The sequence below is a fragment of the Theobroma cacao genome, chromosome 4 (genome assembly GCF_053813885.1).
Source record: "Theobroma cacao isolate CCN51 chromosome 4, ASM5381388v1, whole genome shotgun sequence".
Lineage (NCBI taxonomy): Eukaryota > Viridiplantae > Streptophyta > Magnoliopsida > Malvales > Malvaceae > Theobroma > Theobroma cacao.
Genome location: NC_142642.1, coordinates 20,292,501 through 20,304,114, shown reverse-complemented (window position 1 = coordinate 20,304,114; position 11,614 = coordinate 20,292,501). Strand labels below are relative to the sequence as shown.

The 11,614-nt window shown below is 35.0% G+C and overlaps 1 protein-coding gene across 2 annotated transcripts in view; it reads right to left on the bottom strand.

Moving 5' to 3' along the window:
- Positions 1-232: 232 nt before the first annotated feature.
- The window catches only part of LOC18601431 (inositol hexakisphosphate and diphosphoinositol-pentakisphosphate kinase VIP2), a 16,589-nt gene continuing 5,207 nt past the window's right edge, over positions 233-11,614 (bottom strand). For both annotated transcript variants that reach the window (XM_018120047.2, XM_018120048.2), the window contains exons 8-30: positions 11,547-11,614; positions 11,011-11,103; positions 10,105-10,179; positions 9,359-9,444; positions 8,581-8,787; positions 8,396-8,495; positions 8,240-8,310; positions 7,641-7,722; positions 7,117-7,275; positions 6,679-6,721; positions 6,346-6,428; positions 6,110-6,172; positions 5,959-6,033; positions 4,547-4,672; positions 4,132-4,373; positions 3,764-3,808; positions 2,973-3,039; positions 2,553-2,624; positions 1,997-2,250; positions 1,859-1,916; positions 1,498-1,665; positions 1,255-1,329; positions 233-752 (exon numbers count right to left, since the gene is read on the bottom strand). The exon at positions 11,547-11,614 is cut by the window's right edge and continues 37 nt beyond it. In XM_018120047.2, coding sequence (XP_017975536.1) covers positions 489-752; positions 1,255-1,329; positions 1,498-1,665; positions 1,859-1,916; positions 1,997-2,250; positions 2,553-2,624; positions 2,973-3,039; positions 3,764-3,808; positions 4,132-4,373; positions 4,547-4,672; positions 5,959-6,033; positions 6,110-6,172; positions 6,346-6,428; positions 6,679-6,721; positions 7,117-7,275; positions 7,641-7,722; positions 8,240-8,310; positions 8,396-8,495; positions 8,581-8,787; positions 9,359-9,444; positions 10,105-10,179; positions 11,011-11,103; positions 11,547-11,614 — 2,576 coding nt within the window. In that variant the 3' untranslated portion in view covers positions 233-488. The remainder of the gene's footprint in view (positions 753-1,254; positions 1,330-1,497; positions 1,666-1,858; positions 1,917-1,996; positions 2,251-2,552; positions 2,625-2,972; positions 3,040-3,763; positions 3,809-4,131; positions 4,374-4,546; positions 4,673-5,958; positions 6,034-6,109; positions 6,173-6,345; positions 6,429-6,678; positions 6,722-7,116; positions 7,276-7,640; positions 7,723-8,239; positions 8,311-8,395; positions 8,496-8,580; positions 8,788-9,358; positions 9,445-10,104; positions 10,180-11,010; positions 11,104-11,546) is intronic.

Genomic DNA, 11,614 nt, shown 5'->3' with positions numbered 1-11,614 from the left:
GACTCGTGGGGCCGTCGATGTTACGATGCAAATAGGTAACCTTTGTTTGTTTTTGCATCGGATTGACATGGAAACAAAAAAATCCAACACCAAAGGACCTGTACAGAAGACGAATATTCCCCATCGTGGGGGTCATGCTCAATCAATCATTCATGAAAAGGATTACCATAGACTCCAAATCTTTCTCTTATGCATCATCAACCTAAAGTAATGTTATCTTGGAGAATCATCCTCAATGCAAGCTCTTTGATCAATTTTGCAAATTGCACTAATCACAGAAACAAAACCAAAATTTACAATTTTAAACATCTTTCCGCAACATGCTTCTGTTGTTGGAAAAAAACATACTACTCATGAGATGAAGGGAGCTCAATACCTCTCTTGGCTGTTAGAATAACCAGAGGTAAACAAATAGCAAGATGCAGGTAAAAAAAACAAAATAATGGGCAGAAAACAAGTTTTTAAATTAAAAATAAGCATGCCACTTGTTACTTTCCATTTGTATGAGCATTCTTATGGAAAGGCCAAAGATTTACCAGACGCTCAAGCACCGATGCACTCTTGGCAAAGTAGCCTGAAAATCCAGCAGGGGTGGATGGAGGAGGGAAGTCTTCTGCTGGCATTGCAAATGGGCGAATCATCTTTTCCATTTTCTCTAATGTAAGATAGGATCCCACTTCTTGAAGCCTTTCTGGACCCATTATTGGCAGTGTATGCTCCTGGTGCAATGACGTGGCCTTGCTGTCGTTCATCTGTCGAGCAAAAGAGAAAACTGGGTAAATAATGCTCACACCAGTTGTTCAATTCTTCAATGAAATCAAACCAATTAAATCTTAATATTTGCTGATGTCCATTGTATCAAAGACATATTTGCAAGGCAACAAATTCAATTTAGCAGAAATCAATGCTGATGGCATTATGGATCATGGATATATCCTGCCATGATGGATGAACCAATTTTTGCAGGTCACAAAATACATTAGAATGTTTCTAGGTCACACATTCAGACAACTGCTGGTGCCAATCTAAACCCATGACAAGCTCCCAATTGGTCAACAGAATCTTCAAATACTTAATGAAGCATATTCGATTTATTGTAGTTTCATGAACCCAACAGGAAACACATAAAATGGGAAATACCTAAATAAAATTGATAAATATTTAAGGCATAACATTTCAGGTTTGCACGATGAGGTTTGATATTAACTTCCAATTTTGATAATTTCCATGAGGGTTTTCCTCTGATGGTATTACCTCCAGTGGGGATAAATCTGCACCACGGCTAAACGTCAACTCAATACGGAACCTTCTTGGGTCTTCCAAAGCTACCTGTAATTTCAATTCCATACATAACTTAAGCTCAGGAAGAGAACTCTAACAATAATTTAAAGGTGAACCACATACTATCTGAGGGAAGATCAAGAAATAATCATGATCATGTTCCTATCTTCAGACAGATACTTCAATAATATATAAATATATATAAAAGGCACCTACCTCTGTGTTCTCAAACATCCTTATCACAATGTAACTCATGTAGTCCAGCTCCTTCGTTTTGTACAAACGCTCCAAAGCTGTCTGGCAAACGAGACTAGCTTCTCCCTGAAGGGATTCATCCAGGTTACAGTAACGAAGTACATTCATGAGGGAATGGATATGAGATTCCTGTCAGACGCATTATTGCCAAATTAATTTAACAAAATCATTGTAAGTAAACATATAGCAAATCAATTATCTTTACAAATTTGGAAGTTGTCAATGTTGATGGGCAATGCTAAATGGTAAATAACAAACAAAAGTCCTAGTTGAATGATAGAAAGAGAAAGTTTAGCTTATTTCTTTCATGATTTGCTCTTACTGATGTGAAGTAAAGGCGTGTTCGCACATGGCGCTCAGGTGTCTTGACATTTGCATACCTGATTGAAAATTAGTAAATATAAGATGATAAAGTAAAATTTAGAGAATAAAGCATGACTTGAAAGGTTTATTGACTGACTTTGGGTCCAAACGGTATTTGGTCTCTTTATCATCATCATCATCTTGATCCATCGACATTTCACTTGTAGTGCTAGACCTTCTCGTGTCATCAGTCTTGATGAAAAGCTTTGGTGGAAAATCTTTATCTTCCTTTTCAATCTTGATTGATTTTGAGCATTTGTCTTGATTACTCTTTAACTCAGCAACATTAAGGGCTTCCTCACGAGTATTCCTCAGATCAATCAAAATTTTACCCAACAAACGCCGCGCAATCTAAGGCAACATAATAAAAATCAGGATATGCTTAATCACGCATCAACATTGAAAGTACTTCATTTGCAATGATAAAGGTTGCAAATGTACAGTGTAGAAGGGGGAACCAGTAGCCTTGTGAAGACTTTTTTAACCTTAATAAATTGAGTACTGCATCCACATTTACCTTTTTAGACATTGACTCATTTGGTCATTCAGTAAATATGCTAAGAGATTTTGTTCAAAACCTTTCTAATTGAATGAGGCATGCTGCAGGTTACTAAATAAGGTCAAATGAAAGAACCCTCAGAGCAAGGAATTACCTTTGAACCAATTTTTAGCTTTTGCTTTGGATTGATTCCATATTCATTTGGGATGACACCATCTGCAAGAAGCTGCAACAACAATACACAGACTAGTCAGGCCGATTAGGACAAAAAGTGATAGTGGTCAATAAGCAACATAGCAAGCAAGTGCTTTGAGAAGCCTATTCCGTTTTCTTGGAAACCAACACTAAAAAATTGTTACTTTTCACTATGAAGGCATTTACTCACAGTAAGGGGAGAAGCCAATTTAAAAAGCAATAAGATATAGTCATCAAAAGAAGCAAATAAGACAATGTAGACAAAGAGGTTGCAGATCAAAGTTAAGTATAGCAGGCTAAGATTAAATAGAGAAGAACTGCTAATAGAGCATGTATGAAAGATCAACATTATTTCTCTATGGTGAAAAGATGTTTGTACCTGGGCAACCTTGAAGAGCCCATCCAAACCTTCCAGATTAAGATGAGCATTATGCAGAAGATCATATCTGTCACAAAGCAGGTTAATTGAAGGTACATAAGCATTCAGAAGGAAAAGGAGAAGCATTTTAACTTTTAAGAGCCAACAAATTTCTATATTTATGGATGTTTTAACATTTTATAGTCAAGACAAGGCGAAATGCTTGAGTTTTAGAATTTGCATAATAGGTTGTTATGAAACATTAAAATTATGCTGTGGTACCATGCATATATTACAGTACAGCAAGATGCTTCACCAAACCCCTCACTACCCCAGATCATTTTTGGTGATGTATTATTTCCAATAATCCAAAGAGATGCAAAATATAACTTAAACAGCAATCTCCTTTAAAAAGAGAAATTGTTCAACCGAAATACCATGGTGAGATGCAATCCCCAGCCCCTCAATCAGCCCACACCATCATCATTGATGGGTCATTTTCCTAAATCCAAAGACATGTTCACTTCAACTTTTGATGTGTGTGTTGGAATGCAATTAAAACCATGCAACAATCTCCTTGAAATAAATCAATAAACAATTCTCAATTTTCTGTTAACAGCTTCAAAGGGATAAATTAAAGAATAAATAAGAAGGAAATGGAGTTTTGAGAAAGAAAAAGTGGAGGCAAAGATAAATTCATAAACCAGGAACAAAGAATATTTCTATACATATGCTTTCTGAATTATAAATTTGTTGTGCATTTAGTACTACTTTCCAACAAATTTCATTAATAGTACGAAATAGTTACTCACTTGCAGGAGTCATAAACATCAGGAATTTGAGTTATGTCAAACCGTCTGCAGGAGAATAAAATGTCAGTGAATCCAATACTTTATAAGAACACTGCCCATAACTCTAAATCACAGCCACAAATTAAAATAACTCAACACCCCCCCCCCCCCCCCCCCTTCCCACAAAAAAAAAAAAAAAAAACCAAAATGCTAAAAGTACTTATTAAGCTATAATTACATTTTCAAGATCCTAAATGTAAACTTTGAAGTAGCTTAAAAATGGATAATGCTCCTCATACGATGTACAGGAAAAGAAATATAACAAAAGCACCATAATTATCAGACACCTGCAGCTCAAGTGTGACAAGGAAGAAATGGTAGATACTTACACTTTACGTTCATTATACAAATCTCTTTCAAGTTTTCTCCACCGAGCATACATCAAGAGGAAACCTTCGCTACCACAAGGTAATCCAGCAGCAATACGATCAATGTCAATATTTGTCTTACCAAGAGCTTTTGCTTGGTCATAAGCGGGAATCACATCATATGGGCTTGTCTCTGTAAGATTTTCATCTTCATCCTTGGCAAGTAGTCTGACTTGTTCTGTAACCTTCTTAGTCAAAGTTACCTATATATATAAGGTACAAAATGAAAAAGGGGAAAGTGAAAAATGGCCATTATCGGCAAATCAATCTTGTTTCCTCCCCTATTCAAAAAACTTAGAAATGAACTAGAACTAGGAACAAAGGGAGGAAAGGAGTCACTACAATTTTACATATTTACTTAATACAATGAAATTACCAGGTTGGGTAGGAGTTCAGAAGCATTTGTGGGCAATCCAGCTCCATCAGTCATCCAAGGGCATTCGGATGTTCCATTTCTATAAATTGTCTTTGCACCAGAAGTTATAATTTCATTCAGCCTAGCCTGCAAAGTTCAGAGAGAAAGTCTAAAGCAGAACTGAAAAGAGTTGCAGATTGTTAAACATGTAAAAATGTTTAACCACTTTGCATGATCATCCATTTTTATCCTTTTACACTGCACTAGGGGGAAGGTGGGGCGGTAATTTATGGTATCAACAAATGGAGAACAATCTGCTTCAAGTCTTATGTTTAACTATACATAATATGATGTTGTAGAAGGTGATAACGAAGAACCACACAACTAAATAACATGTCCATAGAAATATAAACACATTAGTAAGCACACACCTAAGAGCTTAAGATTTTAGGTTAAGTTGTTCTTGAAATCAAAGCCTCTTTAATCAAGTGATTCAGAGTTTCAATGCTAGCTGCACTTATTATATTGAATTACATTTCAACTCATGTATGTGATGGGTCTGTGCTTTTGCACATGCTTTCAGTCTGATGGACTTGCACAAGAAGGAGCATGTTAGTTAAAGAAAGTACGAAACCCACAATTGGACCCTCAGCTCCTCACCTAATGGTTTAAAAGTTTTTAGGTGGAGCAATTCTTTTACAGATTCTTAAACCCAATTTTAAAAGACATGCATAAAGGACATAAAACACATTACCATCAATAGCATTAACAATCTTAGGGCTTCAATCAATCCCAGTTACATTCCTCACTTTAAATTGACTTCATGAAACCTAGAAAAGCTTGCTCATTCTTTTCTTGTCAGAAGCCATGCTCTTTTAAAGGCAGTAAGAAAAAAATGAGACACTGAGTGCTTGAAAAGTTTCCCTACCTTCAAAATTCCAACATCTACATTAAATTTCCCATGCTTCCTCTTACTATCAAATCATTTTGTGCCTCTAATGATTGAGAAAGTCTATATCTTGGTCATCCACATTACAAGGAAGATATATTGCACTGTTCTCTTAGTTCTCAATATAACATCAAGTTTTTAGTAAAGAACAAATAATCGATAGATTCATGCAAGGTTGAAAATTTTCTCGTGGATCCATGAGGAAACTTAATTGATTCTGCAGATTATATCCAGCTTATTCAAGATCATAAAGAAGCCTGTTCAAAGCTCTCCTTTCATTCTAACCATACTTAAATAATCAAGTTATGCAGCAGACTACATTCTGTAGCCGAACTTTTAAAACATAAACCAATGAATGGATAAATCAAATCATTTACCAAGCCAAGAATTCTAGTTTACTCTCATGTCATATGATACAAAAACAGCTTGTAATCTGTTAACTGCTGGCATTGTCAAGCCCATCCAACATAGAGGAGATACAAACCTTGGCTTCTTCCATCTCACTGCTGGCATTGTCAAGTCCATCCAACATAGAGGAGTCCTTGCTAACAAGGGAGACCTTAAAAAATAACCAACTCAGTCAAGCAAATTCAATGTAAAAAAGCAGAATGCACTTGTGAGGAGACATTACAAACCAGGATTGGTGTTAACTGCCCTTCAAGGTCAAGCAGGCCTTTAGCAAAAGCAGCTGCAGACATCTGTCAAATTATTTAATTTATAAACCTATTAATCATGCCAAATGCCAATGATGATAAGTATATAGCAACTGAGCTCAAAAGAATTGAAGCACAAACAGGAAATATCAATAGATTTTGAGAATAATAAGAACATCAAATAATATATACTGCTTTATTCATGACTTAAGGCATACCTGAACACGGCCCTCATCAGAGCTGTAAATTTTCAGGTCATGACGATATGTACTATGAAGGCGAAGCAGGCCAGTACCTTCACCTGTAATTTTACAAAAATTAATGAAGAAAAAGCAAGATACTTCTGAATGCATCAATATTTAACCTACCTGGAACTTATAACATAAATGTCAAGAGAAGTCAAGATTAACTTAAGAGAAAATATGTTATCAATTTCATTAAAGTTGGACTTGTTTAGGACCTAAATTTAAGCAAATACTACATATCTATAATGAGCACATTCCTGCCACACAGGCTTTACAACCAAAGGTAAACGGATCTATTGTTCTGACCTGGATACATATTATTTCGAAAGTATCTACCCAGCTCTTCTGCCTGCATGGATACGAGGAACAAAAATTATCAAAGAAAGAAGACAAAGGAAACTAGAGGAAAGGTTAAAAAGGTAAATATTAAGTACGTTAGAACAAAAGAACTAACAGATATTTGATTTAATATTTATCCCTCTGCCCAAAAGGAATTTCTTTGATTCCAATCTTAGATGTCTTAAAATGAATGTCCACTTTAAATTCGGTAAACCCTCCTCATTTTAACTTTCCAATACTATCCTCACTTTAAATTCAAATTCAAATAATTTTCTTAATTATGAGATAATTTGACTTCTAAAGTGAAAAGTGGTCTCTTTATAGATTGTCCTGAAGAGTACTTGAATATGAAGCACTTAAACTAGAAATATATGAATGCATGCATGAGAGGTTCATAATTATTACCTGCTTCCTCCCAGCATGTGTAAGAACACCCCCGTATTTAAGAACCATTAGTGCTTCAACAGGCCATTCTTCTTCACCTTCACCATTACTTTTTGGAACTTTAACCCACTTAAGAGGCTTTAGTTGCACCTTTCTATAAATACCAGAAAAGTGTCCGCCCTGTAAACCAAAGCATTTACCATGTGACAAGAAGCCATATTATACACACACACATATACATATATATATATATATATATATATATATATATATATAGACATATGTATGTGTATATATACATATACATATATGTATATATACACATATGTATATGTATATATAAACATGTATATGTATACATATTCATATATATGTATATATATAAAGAAATGACACATTTATGATAAAGGAGGAATGAGCAATCAAGAACTTCTATGTCCACAACACAGAGGTCTGCTCAAGAGCAAAGTAACTAGAACAATAAAATGAATGTACTACAGCTAGTAGAGTGAAAAAGCAAGTGATTTCAAGATAATACAGATAACCTCCTCAAGTACTGCTTTAACTTGGCGAAGCTTTTCAGCATGCTCAAGATCTTCTGCTTCACTGTCACTTCCACGGCCTGGTCTATATCATACAAATAATCAACACAAATCATTATTGATCTTTAAATAAATTCAAAAGTTCCAACTGATTATATACTTTACTTATAAACAAATAAAAAAGCATATGCAGATTTTTCTTTACGTTGTAAACACCCCTCCTCACTCACAAACCGCCTCCCCCTTGCAAAAAGAGTTAAAATAAATTAGTAAAGAAAGCCCTCATACCAGACGGCAGCTAAATTTATTTCCTTTTGTTTGCTTCAGCCCTCAAAATCGTGTCTTTCCCCTTTTAATCCAACAAACACCCAATAATTACCTTCTCCCATCCAATTAAACCATAAAATCACTAGTTCATGCCCATAGTATAGCCATATTTTTTCCTCATTTGAAGCAGCCCCAATTCCTATCCTACTAAATTTGTTGCAACACCTCTTCCTGTCTGGCAACAAATCATCATTACAAACTTTTCTTTTCATTCCTTTTAATGTTCTGAGTTTTAGGGAGGGGGTCATTTGAAAGTGTTTTGCTATAAGCGCTACCTGGAACGGGGTACAAGCATTCTTGTGGCATCCAACAAATCTTGCAATTGAACGGCACTTTTAAGTTTTGTCTGAAAATGTGAAAAAAAAAACGAATAGGTGCTTAGACATTATAATTTAGCTGTAGAATAAAAATAATAAAGTGAAAATAATCACCTCAGATCTGGGTCGTCCCCCATTGTACTTTAGCATCAAGTTTAGCAGCTTTTCCTCAGTAACCTTCAATTTCACCTTCTGCTTGGGAGTTCTATCACCACTGCCCATAGAGGATAGAATTATTAATGAAAAGCAGAGAATCTAACAAACAAAGGAAGAACAGCATAAAAAATGTAGCAACATACTGGCGAATAACCACTATAACACAACGTAGCTCCTCAGACTGCCCAAATGTGCCAATAATTCCACTTCCTTGACGAGTAAGTCCCTCAGAAGGCTGGACTGGTTCATTTACTTTCCACGGTAAGGTTGGTGGTATTGCTGAGGACAGATGAGGTGCTTTTGCATCTAAAAACATCTTCCTCAAGACACAAGCAGCATCATCATAATACCTGTATTGCAAAAGAGAGTGTAAGACTTTTCACAACATATAAACAAGAGAGAATGTGAACAGAGGAAAAATAAACAATCAACTAAACCACCAGCCCTCTAAGAAATTAACTAAGAGAATGTAAAAATGAAATGACCATTTAAGCTTTAAATAAAATTTTTAGTCCACTACATAGAAGATAAGGAGAGAAAGAAAGACAACTTTTATAAAAAGGTATTACTGTTACCTTCCTAGAAATTGCTCAATTCCATTGGAGACACACAAAAGCACACACAGAGAATGGACAAAAGGAGAAGAAGATAGAACAACAACATTAAGCACTTAAAGATATCATTATATATAGGGGCACTATGCACACATGAGATTCTTTTTTCTCTTACTCCTCTCTGTCCATGATACGTGACGTAAGGGTAATTAAATTAAATTAATTAATGATGAGGCCAAAGAACTTTAACAAAATCTATGATTTCAATAGTTCATCCAAGACAATATGTAGCATAGTCAGATGAAAAATATCCATACGAACAATGCCATAAATATAACAAGACTAAAGGGAATCCAATTAGCATTACTTGTGAGAGTTTTTCACAAAACTCCATCCATTCACATCACAAACATATGAACGCCCCTCAGAACGCAAAAGATCAAACCCACAAACCTGCAAGCAACAAAACTGAATATTAAATGGACATGCCCTATAAACCATTAAAAATGGAGAAAAATAATATCGATTAAGTATTTCTATCAACATCAAGGAAGCACAAAATTCTTAATAAACCCTATCTTTTTGTGCTCATTCAATAAGAAACAGTGGTGACAGGTGCAGTTTTCACTGCAACATCATATACACAACCTCCAAAATGCATAAATATGTTTTTCTACAATTGCATGAAACCATTCTTCATGAATCAAATTGATATTAACTTCAACATGTAAACATATCTTTGATTCCCATTACATAATACTTAATTGGAAATGGAACTACCAAAGAAAAAGATAGAAAAAGAAAATCTAAGAGACAGTAAAATATATGAAAATGCAATAAGTGCAAATAATATCTCAAGAAGCTACTATGAGCTTGTGATCAAACTTTTCCCCAAAAGAGACGCTCTCAGTGTAAAAAGAATTACTATAAGCACACTATTCTAGCGAAATTCATGTGTCAAAGGATCAAGAGAGAATGAGAAGACAAATAGCCAAAGTGGCTAGAACAAACAAAAACAAATACAAGTAGTTTCCAGGAGATATAGCAGAAAATACACGGCCATAATTATCAAACACTAAGACATCTGCTGCAAAAAAGATTCACTTGACATACCGCTTGCCTAAATGCGATGCAAACTACCCTTGCCATTTGCTTCTCATTAGGAGTCAGCAACACAGGATACCTAACCTGTCAAATTAGGTTACAAGGATATATTTCAAACATCATATATTCCTCCCTTAATGTCTAATAGACTAATTGCACTGAATCAGTAATGGTAGTAAAAAAGAAATATTCCATAGCTAGCTGATAATGTACCGGTACTATATGTTACATCAATTATAATTAATCAAGCTTTCCATTACTTTTCAGTGAGCAATTAATGATAAGTGATCAGCCACAAATGCAAGCAAATAATTTGAGTCCTGCTCCACTGCCTTTTTACATATAATTTTCTGCTAAACTATTGATTTAACCATGTAGTTAATAGGCCCTTTTCACCCTGCAGAACCTTAAAGATAAGGGCAATTGATTTAAATCATTGCACATGATTAAAACATCTTGAGCTATATCTGCATCATAGAGCACTTAGTTTAAGATTACTTTCTTTGATAGTTATCGTATTTATACTGTGACATTCAAAAATTTTCACCTGACGACCGGAATTTAATGTCTTTCATATAACACAATCCAACTGACGCATTCTCTTGATATTTGTTTAACTAAATAAATGTGGTTTCATCATCCATTTGAACTCTCAAAGATGATAAAAATTTCTCCACATAGGTTTGACTTGAAACTATATGCTAACTGTCCACAGACAAAATATCCTTCCACAAGCCAAAACACTGAAAAACAAAGGGACAATAGGTTGCATGGCAATCAAGCATTGCCAAAGAAATAAGTGATCGACAAGAAACAGCAAGGATCAAATACTGAGATTTCTGAACATGTACAAATGTGCATACATCAAAGAGAAGTAGTAAACATCCTTTGCATCATATATTACCAAATACTTACTTCTTTGCCATCAGGATTTCTCATAACAACACCATCAACAACAGGAGACTTCCTAGCCTCAGCATGTGCATACTCAGGGCCAACAGTATAGACCTACATTCATTTGACAAAATGATCAGGCAAACTTGCAAGGAGAGAAGCACCAAATAGGCAACAATATTGGCTAATGCTTCAAAGTTATAACAAAACCTTAAAAAAACAAAAAAAACCTTCCAGCAAGAACATAAGAACCCAATGTGTGGCCTGCAAATAGAATAGCTGTTTCTTTCCAACACAAAAACCAATGCCTAATTATGCAACATTTAATAACTGAACTAAGAGTACTAAAATTCATAGAAACAGGCAAACAGCACATGTGAGGCTACCCCTGATACAAATATGTCCCTCCACTCTCCTCCTATTCAAACACAGTTAAATGTAAAGCATATGTTATTGAGTGCAAAATGTTTTGCAACTAGAAAAGAACGAGTTTCATATAATTACTAAATCGAAGAATAATAAATTTACAACAAAAATTGAACACCAAAATGCAAAACCTTGACATCTGTTCCTCCAGTCGGCATAAATTCCTCATATATGTAAGAACCTTCACGTCTTACTCTTC